Genomic DNA, 22,968 nt, shown 5'->3' with positions numbered 1-22,968 from the left:
TCCTAATTGTTGTTTCCAGGGAAAGAGCAGGCTACGAGAGAATAGAGAAAAAGAACATCATCTCGTTCTCCTTAGTGGTTGACAGGTTTTTCTCAATGTACGTGCTACGAGATCAGGGAGGGGGAATATTGTCCTTTGTGTTAGCTGTGAATTAAGCTGTGATGCATAGCCCGGGACGCTAGATTGCCTCGCTGGTTGCTATTCAAAAGAGTGAGAGTCTAGTCCTTGCAAAGCACCGCTAAACGCGACAGAAGAGGGGGGGGGAAGCTGGGAGAGAAGAGAGGGAGACCCAGGGACTCGGGTGTCTGGGGGTCCCTCCAGGGAAGTGGGTGTGACTCAGGGGCAACTAAGACCCCCAATAGCCTAGTTTGGTGGGCAGCGCGCGAGAGAAGTATCCGATGCTTGGTATGTCTGGCTTGGGGGAGTTTCAGGTAAGCCCCCAGATTTTGGACGCAAAAGTCCAGGTTTGGGACAGGACCAGATTTTGGACGCTAAAGTCCAGATCTGGGACAGGAGGCTATTACCACAGATACCATATGGGTTCCAGAGTGAGGTGGTAGGTGACAACTAGGGGTCTGTGTCAGAGGGGGTTTTAGTCCTGTGTTGAAGAAGGTTTTTTTGAGGTATTTAGGTGGCCTGTTCCATGACATGATCTACTTTTTTGGGGGAGAGTTCTTGTTTGAAGGTAGTTTTGAGTGTGTTAAGGTATATATTCCGGACTTTCTCCTTGGAGAATTTTCTGTGGTACCTGAGTGCCTGGCTGTAGATAAGTTTTCTTGGTGTGTTTGGGATGGTTACTGGATCTATGAAGGTAGGCATGGTGATCCATGGGTTTCTTGTATACGGTTGTCTGGAGAGTTCCGTTGATGAAGCTGATCATGGTGTCCAGGGAGTTGATGCTAGTGTGAGAGTGTTCCAGAGATAGTTTAAAGGATGGGTGGTGGTGGTTGAAGTAGTGGTGGAAACCTATGAAGCAATTTAAACCATCTATCCAGACGATGAAAATATCCTGGATGTATCTCAGGTATATCATTGGTTTTTGTGGTGCATTTGTTCAGAAATTTTTCTTCAACGTTGGCCCATGAAGAGGTTGGCATATTGGGGAGCCAACTGAGTACCCATCACTGTTTCCATGGTTTGACTTGGTTTAATTGGTTTAACAGGCCATTTTTCTTTGAATGGTCCCTTATAATATGTGCTAACTACTTACGCTAAACAATCTCTTCCATATTTAATTGCATGTTTTCATTTAGCTCTTGCCAGATGAAATGATTACCCTGTGATCTACATCTGGAACAGTAAATCTGTCTTTCCGTTGTTGTATCTGTGATCGGTTTCCCAAGGAAACAATGTCAAATTTCATAAACACATTTGGAATCTGGATTGCTGACAGCTGTATCCTGAGATGCTAAGCACCACTACTGCTGCTAACTTCATTAGGGATCACAAATATTCAGGATTTGGCCCTGAGTCTTTAAGGAATGTTTGTATAACAGTGTTTGACTGGACAGGGCAGAAAATCTTTTTTAAGATGTGATCATTGCAGCCTATTTGCTCAGCCACTAGGGTGGGAGAAGGGGAAAGAATGTCCTGGGATTGTTCTCCCTCCAATGGCTTGGCTGGATTCCAGGGGGAGCTACCTTCAGCCCTGTTTACTTAAAGGGTGTGTTGCCACAATGTTAAGCTCTTGTGCAAAGTGGAGAGGAAAGGAAGCTCCAGAATGGGCTGGGAGGTCTGCATAAGGGTGAAGGACTTATATTCTACCTCTGCTTTGCTTCTTGTAACTTCTTCACTTTAATAATATCTTGAAATAGTGGAGAAAAGAAGGCTGAAAACGTTAATGTGTATCTACCCAGAGTGCCTGGAGACACCTGAGACAGGATGAAGACACATTTTTTAAATTAAATAGGGACTTGAAATATATGAAGTTTGAGCAAGAGTTATTGTCAGTATCTTTTTTTTTGCTTTAAAGTTTAAAGCAATAAATAAATGGACTGACGTAATTATTTGACAAAAATGATTCTGCAGATTTTTATAATGCCCCTTTATCACCTGAGAGGCTTCTGGTACGAAGGAAGCTGCTACATATTTCAAGTTTATCTTCTCATATTTCATATTCCTTTGTTAATACACAGGAATCTGAGAGAGAATTCAGATTCTGAAACCATGACAAGATGTAATAAAACCTTCTACAGTGTAACATGCCCTCTCTGGGTGTTTGATCTCTGGTGTTTTCACATTCTATTTCTCTCTTTATAAGGAAATGATAAGGGCTCCCACCATTGTAATAGCTATTGTAGGCACCAGTGTGCTCCCATTTCCTTGTTGAGGCCTTATCTAAAACATACAATTTAACTAACTTGGTTTAGAAACTAATTAAATTGCTACAACCCCCTTGTATGGACATTTACATTAGTTTAAGGCTGTCATATTTTGATTTAGCTTAAATTGATTCCTTACTGACAAGCTATATCAGTGTAAGGTATTCTCAGGCTGCTTTAAGAGTGTCCAGATTAGAGAGTTTTAATCTAATTAAGATAGATTTAATTAAGTCAGTTTCCAAGATGATTTAGTTAAATCAGTTCAACCTCTATGTGTATACAAGGCCTATCTAGCTTGCATTGATCTCCACAGCTCCCTGCTCTTTCCTTGGTGCCCTCTCATTTCTCACATCTGTTCATCTCAAAGGATTTTTAAATGATCCTTTGATTCTCCTCCTTTCTGAGGTTGCCATTGTTTTCTATTATAGTTGAGTAGCAGGCAAGTTTGGGTTCGAGAAAAGGCTGGGTTCAAGTCTGACTGTTGTCTACAAATCTCAATGATTTCCCGATTGAATTCAAACTTGCCCCTGCATCCCAGGGTGAAATCCTGGCCCTGTTGAAATCAACAAGAGTTTTGCTATGGTTTTTGATGGATTCAGGATTTCACCCTAAGCTAAGCTAAAGCAGGCCTGTGGAAAGGGGCCAGTGCTCTCCTTTTCAACACTCTCAGTGATGACCTCATACCACACAGGTTTCTTCCGATGATTACCTACTCTTGCTTTTGCATCACAGTCTGTCTGCCCACTCATATTTACAATAATCACATTCTGTCTTCTGACAGATCCAAATGCTGTTGGCATGAGAAGTTTCCACACAAATCACTACTATTATTCTGTATATTACTAGCAGGAATCACTCTCTCAATCTCTCCCCTCCCCCCCGACAGACACTATTACACCCCCTCCCCTTGCCTCTCTCTCTAATTTCCTGCTCTAAAAGGTAGATAATGTGAACACGGTCTTCTGTCAAAATAACATTCAAATACCTTTCCTGAAATAAGTCATGTTAATTGTCTAATACATAAGCAGTAAATGTAGATTTTTTTTTGGAATTGAGCGGGAATTCACAGCTTTGGCTATATCGGATTGTCAAGGTATCTTTCCCACTTTGAACTTTAGCGTCCTAAAAGTGGGGACCTGCATGTACCCTTCTAAGCTTAATTCCTAGCTTAGATCTGATAGTGCCGCCAGCAGACAAAATATAGTGTTTGGCACACTTTCTGTTCCCCCAAAACCTTCCCTGGGGAACCCAAGATCCAAACCCCTTGCGTCTTAAAACAAGGAGAAATAAACCATCCCCCCTCTTTTCCCCCTCCCAGACTTTCCCCAGAGAGGCTACACTGATCCAAACTCCTTGGATCTTAAAACAGAGAGGAATTAACCTTCCCCTCCTCCTTTCCCCCCACCAATCCCTGGTGAGTTCAGACCCAATCCCTTTGGGTCTTAAACAAGGAAAAAGAAAATCAGTCAGGTTCTTAAAAAAGAAAGCTTTTAATTAAAGAAAGAAAAAGTAAAAATTATCTCTGTAAAATTAGGATGGACAATGTTTACAGGGTATTCAGCTCGTATAGACTAGAGGGACTTCCCCCCCCCCTTAGTCTGAAATTCAAGTTACAGCAAACAGAGGTAAAAATACTTCCAGCAAAATACACATTCACAAGTTAAGAAAACAAACATAAGACTAATCCACCTTTTCTAGCTAGTACTTACTATTTTGAACATAAGAGACTGTTTCAGAAAGATTGGAGAAACTTGGGGTGCACGTCTGGTTCCTCTTAGCAAGAGCGAACAAAACAAAACAAACAGCACAAACAAAGACTTCTCTGCACCAAGATTTGAAAGTATCTTGTCCCCCCCATTGGTCCTCTGGTCAGGTGTCAGCCAGGTTCACTGAGCTTCTTAACCTTTTACAGGTAAAAGAGACATTAACCCTTAACCATCTGTTTATGACACTGATATTCTTTCTTTTTGTAGCTCAATGAAGGGAATGTTCCTGAGTCAGTGGTAATGTTATAGCTGTTCTCTGTTTGCCATTAGATTAACCATTCCACAAACTTCTATTTCCTCTTGCTAGAATTCTAGTGCCAGCTCCTGCTGAGCACATCAGGGTCTCTACTACAGTAAAATAATGACTGTTGTTATATGGAAGGAACAAGGATGAGAAGCAGAGAAGTAGACAAACAGCAAAACAAAGAAGCTATTGAATCAGAAATGGAAAAATAAATACTAGTAAGTCATAAAAGGAAATGTGGCTTTTGTCACTTGAATTTCATTATCAATATCATTACTGTATTGCTTATTTATTATCCAATATTTATATATAAGTTTGCACAGTGCTTTACAGAAAATGAAAAGAAGTTGTCCTTCTCCCAGAGACCATACATCCTGAATTAAACAAACACAGGAAATGTGTGTGATGGGTTAGACTTCCCTTCCTGGGATGCCACCAGATATGCTGGGGTCCCACTGAGCCCATCTGTCCTACTAACCTGGGTCCCCCCCACTCTGTGTTGCTGTGTCAGGCTCTCAAGCCCTCTTCCAGCACACAGACAGGTAGGGACACACCCAGCTGTAGAATGACAGAGTCTGCAATCAGCTCTCTGTGGGAGGACTCAGCTAGGGGAATGCCTAGTGCTCCTGCGTTCACTGTACAGAGATCTATATAGCATAAGCTCATAAAAATCGTCCCCCCCAATGTGTAGAAAGATATGCACAGCTCTTTCCTCTCCCCAAGTTATGAATTGCACAAACTGGGTTTTGGAATAAACAAAAACAAGTTTATTAACCACAAAAGGTAGATTTTAAGTGATTATAGGAGATAGCAAACAGAATAAAGCAGATTACTGAGCAAATAAAAAAAACACACTTAATAAACTAAAGAAACAGGTTACAAATAGTAATTTCTCACCCTAAATGTTGTTTTAGGCAGGCTGAGGAGTTTCTTCAGCTCAGAGTTCCAGTTATTTCTCTTCACAGCCTAGACCCTTATCTCAACCTGGACTCAGCCCTTGCCTTTCCCTGGCTTAGTTCCTTTGTTTCTTCTGGTGTTCTCAGCAGTCTTCCATCTTGGGTGGGAAGGCAGTGAAAAAGAGCTCTGATCAACTCACTTCCCAACCTTAAATAGGATTTACATAAGGCAAGAATCCTTTGTTTCCAGTGGAGAAATACCAGCTGTGTCCAAGATGGTACTCCATGACATCATCACACCAGGTGACGACATCACATGACCTTGCAGTGCTAAAGCAACCATGAGACAAGATTTATTTCTAATGTCCCCAGGAACGAAATCCAGGAAGAAGAGAGTTCAGAACTTCAAAGACCCATTGTCTTTCCTAATGGCCCATTCAGGCTGATTGCCTACTGTCTGATGGGCATTCCCCAAGTACACACACAGTTGTAATCATTACATAGTCAATATTCCTAAGTTCGGATACAGAAATGATACATGCATATAAATTGGATAATCACATTCAGCAAATCACAACCTTTCAATGATACCTCACATGACCCATCTTGCATAAAACATATCTCAGTTATGCTATAATTATATTACAACTATATTTTTTATAAAGAATATGGAGTGCGGCATCATAGCACTATAATATGATGGCAAAAAGAAAGAGAGAGAAGGGCTGAAAGTTACAACAAATTAAAAAAAATATGAAACAAATAGTTGTGTGTGAAGTTTGAAAGATCAGATGACGTTTCAGAACAGAGTAAGGCAAAAGAGAAAAAATATCGAGAACTGGATTAGAATTCCTCAATGGGAAAACTCACTGAAAGAAGTGGATTTTAAAAGAAGACCTGGAGGTTGAAAGAGAGGATGCTTGGAGAGGGAGCAGGATCCTGGCATAGAGAACAGAAGAGAAGAAGGGCCAAAGTCATGTGTGAAAGTAAGAGAGAAAGATAGCATCAAGGTCAGAGGACTTTGTTTAGAAATTGGAATTGGCAGAAACGGGCAAGGAAGCACACCGAAACAAGGTCTGAGCTATAGGCAAGGTGGACTTCTGAAGTGTCTTGAAAGTGAGGAAAAGGAGGTAAGGGGACTCGTGGCTCTAACCCATTTTTGTGCCCTCCTGATGCTCCACTGTGTAACTTCAGCTCCCTTAAGAGCTATCTAAGTTATGGCAGCCTCCCCAGGCTGCCCTATGGGCCACAACACTTCTCAAAATCTCCACAGTTCTGCATACAATAGTTCTGTCCTGCCATGCCTGGTGCACCAGGGCTTGAAAGTAATTCCTTGGAATACAGTCTTATTGCTGTCTTCCACATTTCCTCTGCCAGGTGAGCCCTCATCCAGTTGAATACAAGCACCTTTATGCTGCTAGCCTTTTTATTCCGTATATAGGTGCTGGAGTGGGAATAGGCTGTCACTCAAGAAGTGTAAACTTGATGGAGAAAGAACTGTGGACCTAATTTAGTAGCTATAACATTGCTCTAGAACTACAGAATAGTTATGAAAAAAAATCAGTTTCTTTTTTGGTTATTTAATATTAATAGATACGTGTCCTGGAGACAAAAATATTGGCAAATAATTGAGCAAAAACAGAAGTCTGAGTCTGAGATATTGTAAGGGATGTGACAAGTTATGTATGAGGCATATGGTGCAGTATATTTTTTTTCCCTGCCCATTAGTAGAGTAACTTCATTTTCAAAGGTTGTGTTAAGAAGACTCTAGCTATTGTGAGACAGTTCCTCCTCTACCTTGGTGGGTCCTGTGCTTATTGGCGGATTTGCTCACCTCAATGATCTTCCCTTCTGGTGGAACCCACAGTCTGGGTCAGCTCCTCCTGTGTCTGATCAGGAGCTGGGTGGTTTGGGGGGAACCCAGGCCCGCCCTCTACTCTGGGTTCCTGCCTAGGGCCCTGTGGATCGCAGCTGTCTATAGTGTAACAGCTGTATGACAGCTGCAACTCCCTGAGCTACTTCCCCATGGCGTCCTCCAAACACCTTCTTTATCCTCACCACAGGACCTTCCTACTGGTGTCTGATAATGCTTGTACTCCTCAATCCTCCAGCAGCACACCCTCTCACTCACTCTCAGCTCCTTGCACCTCTTGCTCCCAGCTCCTTACACACACACCTCACTGACTAACTGGGAGGCTTTTAACTAGTTCCAGCCAGCCCTTGATTGGCTTCAAGTGTCTCAATCAATGTAGCTATCTCCACTGCCTTCTAGAAAGATCTTAATTGGCCCAAGTGTCTTGATTAACCTGGAGCAACTGTCATTTGGCTACCATGGTACCAGGGATTTGTTTAGCCTGGGGCTAACATACCTGTTCCTCACTACTTTACTGTAGCCATCTGGCCTTGCCCCATCACACTATCTGTTCGTATTGTATTGCTGGAAGATCTCTATTGGATATAATATTTTTATATAATGACTTTTCATAAAAGGACCATGCATATTTAGTTTTGTCTTTTCTAACTTTTTATATAGGCTGTCTTATTCACATAGCATGGAACCATTTAGCAAAGCATTGAAGCATTTGCCTAACTCCATCTCTGTTCAGCAATGTGCTCTAGTTAGCAAAGGACTGAAGTATTCTGGTAAAGCTGTTACAGTTCTGAAAAGGCCTTCTTGTAGGAAGTGTCTCAAGACACTTGGACAAAACTCCAGAAAGGATTTTCAATTTATAATTTCTCTACATTGTTATATTATACTAAGTTACTTTTCCTAGAGTTTTCATAGAATGTTAAAGGTGGCTAAGGATCATGTCCCATTTGTGGGCCAGATACTGATAAGTTTCACACTGACAGCTGTATAAATCAGATTGGAATCTGCTCCTATGTCTTGTAAAGTTGTGTATGGATATCTGTTGTTATGACAGTAATGATAACAGATTGTTTTGAATTTTTTTGTTTAATATACTTTTTTTTCCCCTGTCTTTCATATAGCTCAGCCTCATTCACAGATTCTTGGCTATCTGCATACTCAAGTCATGACAGAGAAGGTATGGCTTGTTGCTAATCTACAAGCATTGGGGCCAGAATCTCAACTTGTATAAATTGTCTTAGCTCCATGGAAGTTAATGGAGGTATGACAACTTATACCAGCTGCGGATCTGTCCCTAAGTTCTGAAGTGAAAAACTAGATAGGCAACTCAGAACAGAGCTCCTGAAAAGCTGTTAAACTAAATTACAACCACTTTAAATATAATACACAATGTTGAGAGCCTAGATGAAATGCAGTGAGACTGCAGCCTGCTCATTTGGGGCTCAGTAAATTTTTGTTGAGTCCTCCAGGGTAAGTGACAGTAATTAGGGCTACGGAATCTGTGATTTCCAGAGACCTCTGTGATGGGAGCCCACAGCACCTGGGAGCTGAAGGGTCCCACCGCAGCTTGTGGTGGCTGGGAACTGCAGGGATCCTGAGCTCCAGCCTCAATGAGTGGGGGGGAGGTTGCCCCAGAAGCTCCCAGCCACATAGCAGGACTCCACAGCTCCCCATTTTGTCATGCATATTTTTAGTAAAAGTCATGGATATGTCATGGGCTTCTGTGAATTTTTCTTTATTGCCTGTGACCTGTCCATGACTTTTGCTAAAAATATGTGCGACACTATCTTAGCCTTAACAATAATACAGCCAAAGATGGTGGGAGGGATGTGGTATGTGGGAGTTGCAGGGGGTGGGTGAGAGTTGTCCTTTTTGCCATTTTCTCTGGGCTTGGTTTGTACCACCCTTGGAAATGGTCAGTATCTCTTCATGCGGGCTAGCCTCACATTTTGAGAGCTTCTGCCACATGGCAGCTAAGAAGGACTAGTGATCTTGTAGAGCCCAGTCGTGCAAATGGATCTGAGTGGGTGGACAACACGGATTTGCCCATTCAGATCTCTTTGTAGATCAGGGACCTTGGTGAGTGCTTTATGTATTGACTCCATAAAGAATTGTCAGCACATCTGATGGCAAATGCATGGGGTTTAGGTGTGAAAACAGTGACATTTCTCCCTTAGTGCAGAACTGTACATTTTGATGAATCACTCTAAAGAGACGTTTTGATGAATCACTCTAAAGAGACGTTTTCCCTCTTGGCTTTTTGCTTTCAACATAAAGCAAGGTGAAAACTGGATAATGAACCTGCAAATGTGATTCCCTCCCCCCCCAGCCCCTACTGGCATCACCTTTAGTGAGAATTTGCTCTAATAGCTCTAATCCTATTATGATGCAAATGAGATTGTTTTGTTTTTGTGGTAGAAATAACTGATATATTTGCATTTATAATGGTAGAAAATAAAATATGTCTGCCTCCTATTGGGATTGCAGCATCTTTAGATCTAACAACTCGGGTTAAACCCAGTGTTCTTTGAAATGGTGGTGAACCAGTATTTACAAAGAAAACAGTTACTTAACTTAACTATACTGGCTCTAATGAGGTTGCCACAATAAAGGAAGACATCAAATATTATGCAAAAGTCAATGAACACTTGATCATACTCTATCAAGGCAAATCATTTCACTTGGAATAGATGGATGAAAAGAACTCTATTGGCAAATGTTAGTGCTCAAAAGCCAAATAAACTATTCTAACTGGAAAAACAACCACTCCCCCTGCCCAAAAAAAACCCACAACAACCTCCACACACCACTAGAGTCAGATTAAATACTCTGCTGACTGTGATATTCTTAGCAAGGAACATGTTTCTAAAAAGAACACATTAGTGGGAAAAATAGAGGATTGCTGATTTCTAACTCTGAGGTATACAAACTGTGTGGGTGAAGTAGGATAAGGAAATAGGATAAGCCTTGGAGACAGAAAGTAAAGCACTATCAAAATTCATTGGAAGAATGAAAAACTTTCACTTTTTCCTCAAGTAATCAGCTAAACATTTGCTTTGCTTAGCCTCAGGTGCTGTAATTCCATGGGATGCTGGGATTTCAGATCATGTAAATGATGCAGCACTACATGTGAATTACACATTGTGTACCTGGTACACTATGCTACATTGAGTGCTTAGTAGTACTGAATGGAGACTCAAGTCTGAGAGCCTGATTCTGCTCTCTCTACAGTGAGCACACTCTATCAGGCGTAATTTAATTTATGTCAGTGAATTTATGCTAATTTGAAAGTGATGTAAAAGCACATTCTGTCTTCCCATGTCTGACTCACCATTAGCTAATAAAAGCACTTGGGTTTCTAATTCAGTTTTTTCATTTGTTTTCAAAACTGTATCATATTGTCTGGGCTGGATCTTCTGGTCCATTTCCAGTGCAGTAGAGCAGACCTAAAATCAGCATAATTGGCCAGCTGTAGTTTCTCCCTGAATAAGGCAACACAAGGTTGGCTCAGAGCAGCCATACCAGCTCCTGCATGTCTCCTCTCTCCTTCCAAACTGCCACCCTAGAGGTTATGGCTGGGATGGCCTTATGCCAGGAATATTTACTTGCTGGAATTTCCCCTTTGGGCTATAGGTTACTGTACATAATTTAGATCAGCCCTGAGGATACTGTAACTTGTAGCAGAGTGTTGGCAGGCCCCTGGCCAATCCTATGATTGATGGAGGTTAATGATGGCTTAAAGTAATATTTGTTTCATCCTCAGACAGCTGTGCACCAATTAAGACTTAGCCACTAGAGGCTCTGGCCCCATCTGTTCTGTCCAGCACTTCGTAGCTGTCATGTAGTTCAGGGGTGCCAAACTGTGGCTCGGGAGCCATGTGCAGCTCTTTTACTATTAAAGAGCAGCTTGCAAGCCCCTTCCCCGCCCGTTCTCCACCTACCAGACTGGGGGAGGGGAGCTCAGGACCTCTGCCTTGCAGTGAGGTTTTGGGGGAGTGGAGTAGCAGCTTCTGTCCAGCAGGGAGGAGAGTCTCAGGGCTTCAGCACTGTGGGGTGCACCTGCAAGGTCTTGGGGCTTCAGCAGGAGTGGGACTGAAGCCCTGAGCCCCTGCTCCTGGCAGGTATGCCCTGGCTCTCGAACTTCTAAAGCAGGGATCAGCAACCTTTCAGAAATGATGTGCCGAGTCTTCATTTATTCACTCTAATTTAAGGTCTCCTTTGCCAGTAATACATTTTAACATTTTTAGAAGGTCTCTTTCTATAAGTCTATAATATATAACTAAACTTTTGTTGTATGTAAAGTAAATAAGGTTCTTAATGTTTAAGAAGCTTCATTTAAAATTAAATTAAAATGCAGAGCCTCCCGGACTGGTGGCAGGACCCGGGTAGTGTGAGTGCCACTGAAAATCAGCTCGCGTGCCGCCTTTGGCACGTGTGCCATAGGTTGTCTACCCCTGTTCTAAAGATTGTCATATGCAGCTTGGAGGGCGAGTAAGTTTGGCCACCCCTGGTAGAGTTAGACTCAGGAACCAAATGTTGTGGAAGCCTTTTCACTAAAGCTATTGTTTCATGGTAAAAGCAGATTATTTTATTTCAATGCCAATCACTGCAAATTATTGGTTGTCTGCAACATCCTTTTTCTTAGGGTCTGGGTAGATTTAATTGTTCATTCAATGAGAAGTGTAGCAAGAATGCTGAGAAAGTAATTAATTTGTTGCTCCAAATTGACAAATTTTGTTATATTTTAGCCAGAAAAGACCAGTATGTTTTTCAAAGCATGACTATGAGCAGAATATGTGAGATTGTACCTAATGTTCAGAACACATTTTTTTTCCTTTTCTTTGTTTCTTCCTTAAGGTCAGTGGCAATGAAACACGTAAAATATGAGCGTTATCACTGTATTTATAAATGTTTGTCATTGGCCAGTCTGGGAGAGCCAGGAACTGGATTATTTGCCAAGTTCATGTGCAGCCCCCTGCCTCCGTTTCCAGATTTCCACATATTTGTAAATTGCTGCTGAATGAGGAAAATGAAGTTTTGCTGGCTTTCACGTATTGTAGCTTGAGAAACCCTCCGAGCTGTTCAGATATGTTATTAATTTTGAATAAGAACAACATAAGAATGGCCATACTGGGTTAGGCCAAAGGTCCATCTAGCTCAGTATCCTGTCTTTCGACAGTGGCCAATGCCAGGTGCTTCAGAGGGAATAAACAGAACAGGTAATCATCAAGTGATCCATCCTCTATCACCCATTTCCCAGATTCCGGCAAACAGAGACTAAGGAAACCCTTCCTGCCCATCCTGGCTAATAGCCATTGATGGATCTATCCTCCAAGAATTTATCTAGTTCTTTTTTGAACCCTGTTGTAGTCTTGGAATTCACAGCATCCTCTAGCAAAGAGTTCCACAGGTTGACTGTGCGTTGTGTGAAGAAATACTTCCTTTTGCTTGTTTTTAAACCTGCTGCCTGTTAATTTCATTTTGTGACACCTAGTTCTTGTGTTATGAGGAGTAAATAAATAATACTTCCTTATTTACTTTTTCCACACCAGTCATGATTTTATAGACCTCTGTTGTACCCCCCCTTAGTTATCTCTTCCAAACTGAAAAGTCCCAGTCTTATTAATCTCTCCTCATATGGAAGCTGTTCCATGCCACTAACAATTTTTGTTACCCTTTTCCGAACCTTTTCCAGTTCCAGTATATCTTTCTTGAGATGAGACAACCACAACTGCACGCAGTACTCAAGCTGTGGGCATACCATGGATTTATATAGAGGCAATATGACATTTTCTGTTTTATTATCTATCCCTTTCTGTTTGTTTTTTTGACTGCAAGTGCACATTGAGTGGATGTTTTCAGAGAACTATCCAAAATGACTCCGAGGTCTCTTTCTTGAGAGGGGTAAACGTGCGGGATGCATCCTGTGGTGCCTCCCACTGGTCATCTCCGGGGATGAGTTCTTCGACTCAGGAGCGCACTCTGTCAGCCAGTGATCCGCTACCATTGCTAGCCCCCATTTCCCTCCCAGGACCCCGGTTCCACTCCCTGACAGTACCCTCCACAGTTCTGGGTCTCCCCCTCCCAGGGGAACCCCCACCCACTATCCCCACTTCACCTCAGTCTTGGCTACTGCCCTGTCTCCATCTAGCCCCTGTTCACTGGGGCAGACTGCAGTATCAGCCATTCATCACAGGCAAAGGGGTTTGGAATTGCTGCCTCTGGCTATCCATGGGCTGTCCCCTGCAACCCAGTACCTAATAGGCCTTAACCAGGCCTGTAGCCTGAGGCTTTCCTAGGCCGGAGCTCCCTGGCTCCCTTGGCCTTTTCCCAGCCCTGCTACACTCCAGATACCTGGTTAACCTCCCTGCAGCCAGTCCCTCCTCTCTCTGAACACAGAGAGAGACTGTCTGCTTGAGTTCCTGGCTTAAGCCTTTATAGGGCCAGCTGGGCCCTGATTGGGGCATGACCCCAGCTGAGCCTGCTTCCTCCCAATCAGCCCAGGCATCTTGCCCTTCCACAGCCCTCCTCCAGGGCTGTTTTAAACCCCTCCAGGCAGGAGCAGGTAACCACCCAGCTGCAAGTGGTAACAGCTAATTTAGATCCCATCATTTTATATGTATAGCTGGGATTATGTTTTCCAATGTGCATTACTGTGCATTTATCAACACTGAATTTCATCTGCCATTTTGTTGCCCAATCACGCAGTTTTGTGAGACCTCTTTTCAGTCTGCTTTGGACTTAACTATCTTGAGTAGTTTTGTATCCTCTGCAGATTTTGCCATCTCATTGTTTACCTCTGTGTCCAGATCATTTATAAATACGTTGAATAGTACTGGTCCCAATACAGACCCCTGGGGACAGCATGAGAGATGGTGCAGTATTTCCCTGTAGTTATATTGGGAAATTACTGTGCTTACTCGGATACCACTGTGAGGTAACTGTTGGTAAATGGTGAACTTGGTAATGATCATTAACATACATACAAATGTAGAAGATGTGAAGCTTAAAGGTTCATCACTACCTGACCTTCTGTATTTGAGGGACACGATCGTTCTCCTCTATTCAGCATTGGGGAGGCCTCATCCGGAGTTCTGTGTACAGTTTTGGGCCCCACTCTACAAGGAGGATGTGGAAAAATTGGAAAGAGTCCAGCAGAGGTCAACAAAAATGATTAGGGGGCTAGAGCACATGACTTATGAGGAGAGGCTGAGGGAATTTGGGATTGTTTAGTCTGCAGAAGAGAAGAATGAAGGGGGGATTTGATAGCTGCTTTCAACTACCTGAAAGGGAATTCCAAAGAGGATGAATCTAGACTGTTCTCAGTGGTAGCAGATGACAGAACAAGGAGTAATGGTCTCAAATTGCAGTGGTGGAGGTTTAGGTTGGATATTAGGAAAAAGCTTTTTCATAGGAGGGTGGTGAAGCACTGGAATGGGTTACGTAGGGAAGTGGTGGAATCTCTTTCCTTAGAGGTTTTTAAGGTCTGGCTTGACAAAGCCTTGGCTGGGATGATTTAGTTGGGGATTGGTCCTGCTTTGAGCAGGGGGTTGGATTAGATGTCCTCCTGAGGTCCCTTCTAACTCTGATATTCTATGATTCCTTCCACCCAATCGCCATAGGTGACCTCTGCTTAATGCTGCAGGGGAAGGTGGGAAAAAACCCCAAATCACTGCCAATAAGCCATGTATGCTGAGACGATTCCTTCCTGACCACAAAGCTGAAACTTCCTCTTTTGTCTGTTCAGGCTCAAATTAATTAATTCTGGATGTTACAGCATATGGGCCTGATCTAAAGCTCGTTGAAGTAAGTGGAAAGACTCTATTGGCTCCAAAGGGGTTTAGAAGCATGCCCCGTGTAGGGATGGTAGAGCTCTAGAGTATTTTGAAGTTTCCTAAAACTTTAGAACCATGTCCATGATTAATTTTTAATTATGTGAAATGCTTTCCTCTTCATTTAAACTATCTTCAAGGAAAATGTAAAATGTGCTTTTTAAAAAAACATTTCATTTACAAGATGGAAGGCTATACTAAATATTCCCACTTGATCAGAGAAATCTTTTTTTGAAAATAATATAAAAATAATTTAAAAAAAATTATAGCAACTGCGACCTTACATTTTGACAAAGAGAAACTGAAGTTGCAGATCAAAGCTTTTGAGTTAAACTCCAAAATTAGAATTTATAAATTTAAGTGAATTCCAAGGCCCAGTTAATAAAACCCTTAAGAATGTGCTTGACGTTAAGGAAGGATGTTGAAGCATGAGCTTAATAACAACACTTTCCTGAACTGGGATCTTAATTTGAGAAAAGAAACATTTGTTTTGGAATATGGTGATCGTGTGTCTAAATGTCCATAAATCAATTCATGGACCAAATGTCCAATAACATCTTTCTTAGGATGGGAGAAATTACCTGGCTTTTTGAATCTCAAAAAGAGATTGCTTCAGAGAGGATAATAATGGTGATAGGTGCCTAAAGTCAGGGAAGAGGGAATTTGAAGTAATACAAAAGCCTGGGAAAAGGGATTTAAAAAAAAAATCCTCTGACTCTGATATGTAGGTCACTGCTCTTTCTCTTGAATGTCAGTTAAAGTTATATCTCTACTTTTGTTATAACAGACACATTTCACGATTAAAGATTCACTCCAATCTGACTCTTGATGTAGATAGGTTTCAGTACTATAGATCAGGGTTATTTAAAGACCACTTTATTGTGTGTCATGTTACAATCTCAACATTTTGAGCTGTTTTTTTCAGTTGTGCTAGAGTTAAATAGGTAGGGTGAAATGCTGACTCCATTGATGTCAATGGCAAAACTTCCTCAGAAGGGGCTTTTAATGCACAAGTAATTTATAAAATAGCAGTGATTCTTAATTAATAGAATTGCTTTTGATGTCCTGCTGGAGAAAGAAAAGAGGAGACTCAGTTGTGCCATTTGGAAAAGTAAATGCAACACCAGGAACTGCTCGGTAATATAGTTATTCAGATCCATATTAATAGTGCTGATGATGGAGAATAAAGTGTTCTCTTGTTTCTTTTGCATCCTGCAGGAGGCATGTGAGAGAAGTTCCTTGGTGCAGGAGGCAATAGTCTGCTAAGTATGCAGAGCTCATCAGTTTCTCTGTAGTCTTTAACAAGGAGGAACAAGGCTGGTCTTGTTAAGGCACAGGACTGGCAGTCAGGAGGACTGAGTTCTGTTCCTCACGTCAGTTTCTTCTCCCACCATGTGGTGATACTAACTCACGGGATGGTGGGAAGTTTAATTTCTGATTATAAGCATTTTGAGATCTAGAGATGGGTCTGACCCAAAGCCTTCTGACGTAAACAGGAGTCTTTCCATAATTGACTTCAGTAAGTCTCAGAGCAGGCCCTAAGTGTACAAGATAAGTTATTTTCACTTTTCTTTCGTCTTTGTAGTCTTTCCAGTCTGCAGATGCTAGTGACAAGAAACATTTTTATTTTTCACTGTTGTTGAAATAATAAAGAATAAGAGAATAATGATGAGAAAATAATGGATGAGAGAAACTAGGTTTTTGAAAAAAAAATTATTTATCCTCTGAACTCGGGTTTAATTTATCCATTAAACTAAGATGCTGTTCTTTGCTTTTAGAAAAATACTCCCTAGAAATGATTCCTTATGCTCTTGATGTGTGGTGTTATAAAGCAATGGCAATTGATAATATACAGTCTGAGATCATACACAACATTCTTGGAAAATTATGCGGTTTGGTTCACGTAATTCTTTTTGTCTAAAACAAAACTGAATTACTTAACTTCACCCAGAGGAGGGAAATGAGCATAAAGAGCATCGTTAAACACTCATTTCATACACACTTTGTTAGTTGCTGACTTAAGTAAGACAGATATCTGGTTGAAAACAATTGGAGCCTGGGTTTGTTTGTTTGCTTGCTTTTTCTTGTAATTTTTTTCATGTTCTTTGACTTTTCATCAGACACATCTTACAAATTAATTTTTAAAATTCAGATATGTAAATGGTAAGCATTATTCTGAAAGGGTTTCATTTCCAGTATTATTGGAATATGATGATTCATTCTAGAGAAATGGTTTAAGAAATTAAATCAAAAGGGAACTATTATTATTATTAACTCTCTCTAGAGCAAGTTGGGATTTGTTCACTGAGCCAGTTGCTGAATAAATCCTTAATGGTGGTGGGAAAAGCAACAGCGATAGTCTTTCTATTCTATTCTGTGTAGCTTCCTATATGGCAGTCATCACTGCAGTATCCGAGTGCCTTTCACATGTGCATTAAGCAATATTACTAACTTGTGTCACATGTTTGTTCTCTCTTCCTCTTCCCAGAGGAAAATGTATGTAGTGGAATATCTTGTTTTGGTAGTATGTTTGTTGTTTTGTTTGTTTGGGTTTGTTATATAGACATGCCACTGTATGTTTTGTTAGAGAAGGCAAGAGCAAATAAATACATATTGCTCATGAAACAGAGTGTAGTGAAGTTTTGAGTGTCCGTGTGTGCACACAAACAACATAATGATTTCCCAGAAATTTAACTTAGGACCTGTTCTTTGTTCCTTACTTATTCCTTATTCAAATCAAATGCTATTGTTTTCAGCATTTTAGCTTGGCATGAGAATGGAAGGTTTTACTAGCGTCCTTATCAATTTAGCGTAAGTTGACTATAGCTCTTTAGTGAGTTTACTATCATAAGAATAAAACATTAAACCAAACATATATCCAGATAATGTTTCAGAGGCAACATGGATATGCAAAATTACAGAAAAAGGAGATATGAATAGGAAAGTTTTGTTCTGGTTTCAGGATCACTCCAATGAAACTAGTTTTACTGTGCCCATGATAGGTATTCCAGCTCTAATATCTTTATGCAGTCATAAAGAGGTGTGCTTTGCACTGAAGACAGCAAAAACTCAGGTTTATTCTAATCCTAAACAGTCTTCCAGTGTTCCAAACAAAGATGAGAACTTTCATCGATAGAGAGACACTTCTGAATCTCTTTGCTTCCTTAGGCTTTTCCTAGTCTATAGTAAAATCCATCTTTTACAGTGATTTTTTATGTTTAATAGGTCTTTCCCACTTTGTGTGTAAATCTTATGCTGCTGTTGAAATTAATTATAAGTAATGGTGTGTACTCTGTTCCATTGCTGTAAGATCTCACTCCCTCTGCGAGTGTGGATTTCCCATGCCCATTATTCCCATGTCTGTCTCTGTAGTTCTGGCTAATTAAGAAGACACCTGAATGGAAATTCCAGACATCCCATTCACCCATAAAACTGAAGAATATCCTTTAAAAATATATAAATCTTGTATTTGTAATCACTGCAGCGCTGCATATGATGCTGTCCTTGACAGAAATGTGGCTATTAAGAAGCTCAGCCGACCATTTCAGAATCAAACGCACGCCAAACGAGCTTACAGGGAGCTGGTCCTCATGAAGTGCGTGAATCATAAAAATGTAAGTTTTCTTGCGGGGACGAAGTGGTTGTTGTGTGCTTAATTTGTTAGGAAAAAAGTCACATCTGTAATGAGATACTTTAACTTACGACTTCTGCTATTTTAAGGGCTAGATCTTGACCCAGACTACCCACCTACATATTGTAAGAACCCTACATGGGCTACCCTAACTTTAGGTCCTGGCACATATGAGTAAGCATGACTACACCCATGCTTGCTCTTTCTCCAGAGGAGGTGGGCAAAGAATGGATGGAGCTTTAGCTTCACCCTCTATTTGCTGGTATTGGCTAGCAGTAAATTACTATCCTTCCAGGAGCATGGAGGTAGCAGGAGAGGGATTGTGATTCAGGGGAATATCTCTGAATCATGCTACCTCCAGGAGCTACTTCTATAGTGGTGCAGTGAAAGTACACCCCTTGCACAGAACTCTCCCTGAAGTCACAATCTAGCCCCCTCTGTTGGAGTATTTAGTTGTATTGTCATTATGAAGATTCTGTTTATTGATAATCCTGTAAAGAGCCTATGGAGCACAATGGGAATCTGATATGCTTTTCCTCTGTCATGTAAGACGCTATTACTGGTTACTTTATTTCAAACTGTTTGGATAGTTCATACTAAGGCTGTATAACCAGAATCTCTGAAGCCACATGCTATTTTGTTTTATTTCTTCTTAATCTTAAGAAATGAACAGTGACAGCAGATTTTTTTTAGTCTTTCTTAATTCTCCTTACCTCCACTTGCCTTTCGTATAAACATTTTCTTTAGCATTATACTGGAATGGCCAGTATATGGTATTCAATGATTGGAATGATATGTTTGATACAGGATAGTGTGGCTTGTGGCCAGGGGATACCCATGGGTACCCCATCACATTGTTGAAATGTTTCTCGGCTAGTTTCTTTTTTGTGCAAACTCGCCACTCCTGTTAGTGCCCTTATATCTAATTGCCCAAACCATGTTATGGAAGTCCCAGTGAAATCAGTAGAACTACTCATGAGAGAAAAGCAAACTGCATATATCCTTTTATTTGTAGCATAGTATATTGTCACTACCGGCTCTTAAGATCCAAGGCTAGTATCTTCCTATGTCTGTGGACTGATTTTAGCCCATTGGGGATGCTACAAATAATAATGATAATAGACAGTGCACATTAGTTTCCATTGAGAGTAAATGAATAACAGTTCATTACCTGTAAACACTTTTCTCAGATATTCCTCTCCATACAAACTGAATGAATAAGCATGAGAAGCCTGATAGACTGTGACATTTGACACACTATTTCTCAATCATTAGTTCACAGGGAGAGAACAGAATTGGCTACATGTTTTTTTCTTTCAATGAGGGAGAGCCCTGAAATCACAGAGTTTGGAATGAAAATTGCTCTGAAGGTTGCAAATAGAAATTTACCACCAGTCTCCTGTTACTACCTTATTGCTAGTGACTATTTGTTTGATCCTTTAATTTACAGATGACTAGTGTGCCTGGCAGACACTTCACAGAGTCCACTTAGAGTTATTTTGCTGTACTTTTCTGAACACTGAGTTGTCCTTAAATTTTCAAAGAGTTGTGCAGGGCTCTAGCTGTCTCATTGCCATTGGCTTGGATGGAAACGGCATGATTTAGATCCCTGCACACCAGTTTGAAAATATAGAGCTGGGTGAGTTGTGCTTGACACATAACTAGAGGTTGCATGGTGCATTATTACCCATGATTCTTAATGTACTGTAAGGGGCAGAAGGCTAGAAAGATGGGGTTGATTTGAAAATTAGACTGTTACAAAAGTACTATACAGTAGAACCTCAGAGTTACAAACACCAGAGTTACAAACTGACCAGTCAGCCACACACCTCATTTGGAACTGGAAGTATGCAATCAGGCAGCAGCAGAAACCAAAAAAAAAAGAGCAAATACAGCACAGTACTGTGTTAAACAGAGACTATGAAAAAAAGGGGAAATTTAAAAAAAATGATTTGACAAGGAAACTGTTTCTGTGCTTGTTTCATTTAAATTAGAAGCAGCATTTTTTTCATTTAAATTAAAAGCAGCAAAGTTTCAAAGCTGTAGTAAGTCAAAGTTAAGCTATAATCTTTTGAAAGAACAACCATAACATTTTGTTCAGTTATGAACAGTTCAGAGTTATGAATAACCTCCATTCATGAGGTGTTCATAACTCTCAGGTTCTACTGTATATAACACAACAGCTGTAAACCTATTACCTGCTCTTAAGTTTTGGCTGTCTGTTGTTAAAACTTTCAAAGGAACCACTAGAAGAGAGAGATCTCAAAAATATTGAGAAAAGAGGGAAGAAGCAAGGTAAGATGGTGGAGGAAAGATAAAAGTGCAGAGGCAAATAGGTGGATAGAGCAGTAAGAAAGAAAATTAAGGCTTTCTTTAAAAAAATATACGCCCGGATAGTCACATTTTCCCACTAAGAGAGCCTGCCAAGGGAGCCAAGTGGGGATAAAGACTTCGTAAGGTTCTTTTCATGGAGTTTCCTCAGAATTTTTCCTTCTCTTTTCATGTGGGGCGGGGGAAGGAAGGGAATTCAGGTCCCAAGTCCCACAACCCTCCCTCCCTAGAGGTACTGTGGCTTTGTGCTGCCTCCTAGGTACTGCCAACTCTCCGGCAGATTCCTGTCAGCAGCATTCCCTACTGGCTGTGTTCTCTGGAATCTCACTTTAAAAAACAGAGTGGTGTGCAGGACACCTCTGGCCACTTTCCAGAACTCTCTGAGGTTCTTCCATTTTGAGATGTATGTATGACAGCAAGACAGCTGGGAATTGGATTTTTTTTTTATGAAAGAGCATCTGTGCCAAAAAATTTAAGACATGTCCGAGAGAATGGAAAGTCCTGTGTTTTGTGTTTTAATAGGATGATGATTGATTATTTCTCCCCACAGACACGTAGCCTTGATATACCAGAAACAGCCAGTGACTTTACAAGGACTGTCACATTTGTTTGAGTTGAGGCTGGAATTTGAACCTGCAGCTCCAGAATTCACAAGACTAATGCTTCAACATTTTGATCAGTTGCTGTCCATCACCACTCCTCTCTCTCACACCCTTTCAAATGCTTCCTGAACAATAATGGAGCTCTGAAAAATTGTTCTGAAATTTACTAGCTGCTTACTAGCAACTATGGCAGGACTTGTCAGTGCAAATTGAACAGTGAAAAACCGATGCTATTATTTAATACAGCAGTCCTTCAAAATGTGATCAACTGCGTATGTTTATCTTCTCTCTCCCTCCCTCTGTCTTACTCTGCTTTTCAGATTATCAGTTTATTAAATGTCTTCACACCACAGAAATCTCTGGAGGAATTCCAGGATGTGTAAGTAACACAGGCAATAATTAAACTAAAGCTTTAGAGGGAGTTAGGCATTGATATTGTATAGTGAACATAAAAATCCCAATATAATAAAAAAGGATGAGCTCCTATAGCAAATTATCCTGTGAAGATGAAGCTTTAAATAGAATTTGGAAATGTAGACTGGTCTATTTTAGGTATGTATAAGGCACCTCTCACCTTTGTATCTAAGTTCTGGAATAGAACATGTGCAAAGCGTGCTAATGGCTGTTCTTAAGAGAGGTAGTGTGGGGGAATAGGAGCATCTACGAGAAAGTGTACTTTGTTCCTTTGTATTATTGATTTGCTCAGGAAATGTTGTTGTATAACTTTCCAAGGTATGTGGGAGTGCTTTAAAATGTGGTGATTCATTTTGAAATAATATCATTGTAAAAGAGACTGATGTGAAACATTTTTTCTCTTTCATATTTATTGTGGGATAACATTTGGTTGCGTCAAATTTTTTTGCCTTGGGAAATAGTGGCAGGGTGTGAGCTCCACTGAACATTGTGTACACCATGGGCGCTACTGCATTTAATGAACTTGCCCTGAATCAAATTTCAGATAGTCGCAAGTGTTGCGATTTTATGTCAGCTAAATGGCTTCTGCCTTTCAGTCTATAGCACCTTGTTCCATATTGCAGTATCACAAAAGGGAGGAGTTACTCGCATTGTTTGGAGTCAGGCAAGTACTGTCTATGTGTCTGCACAAAGATGTGCTGCTCCATTGCAATAATCTTGTTATTGTAGTCCTCTGCAGAGAATTGGTGAGGTGAGCCTGAGTTGGGAAGCTCTCATATAAATCTAGATCTAGAGTCTTCCCAGAGTTTGAGAGAGTTTGGATCTGGTGCCCCAGTTAAGGTCCATCTCTACTTAAGAATAAATGTCCCTTAAAAACGGAGCTGGTGGGTTAAATGTATTAACTGATCACTTCTGGAGGACTAAGTTAAAATCCGATTAAGACTATCACTATCTTATTTAGCAGAAGCACAGTGTACAGTTGGATTAGTTAATTGGCATTAAAACCATATGGGATCACCCAGTCTTATAAACACTTCAAACCAATTTATTGTGGTAATAGA

General features: G+C 40.8%; 1 protein-coding gene across 12 annotated transcripts in view; it reads left to right on the top strand.

Moving 5' to 3' along the window:
* The window catches only part of MAPK10 (mitogen-activated protein kinase 10), a 260,373-nt gene that overhangs the window by 166,069 nt on the left and 71,336 nt on the right, over positions 1 to 22,968 (top strand). For all 12 annotated transcript variants that reach the window (XM_032800211.2, XM_032800209.2, XM_075066125.1 and 9 more), the window contains 2 exons: positions 18,414 to 18,543; positions 21,814 to 21,872. In XM_032800211.2, coding sequence (XP_032656102.1) covers positions 18,414 to 18,543; positions 21,814 to 21,872 — 189 coding nt within the window. The remainder of the gene's footprint in view (positions 1 to 18,413; positions 18,544 to 21,813; positions 21,873 to 22,968) is intronic.

Source organism: Chelonoidis abingdonii, chromosome 5 (assembly GCF_003597395.2).
Source record: "Chelonoidis abingdonii isolate Lonesome George chromosome 5, CheloAbing_2.0, whole genome shotgun sequence".
In the NCBI taxonomy this organism is placed as follows: domain Eukaryota; kingdom Metazoa; phylum Chordata; order Testudines; family Testudinidae; genus Chelonoidis; species Chelonoidis abingdonii.
This window is presented reverse-complemented; position numbering and strand designations above follow the sequence as displayed.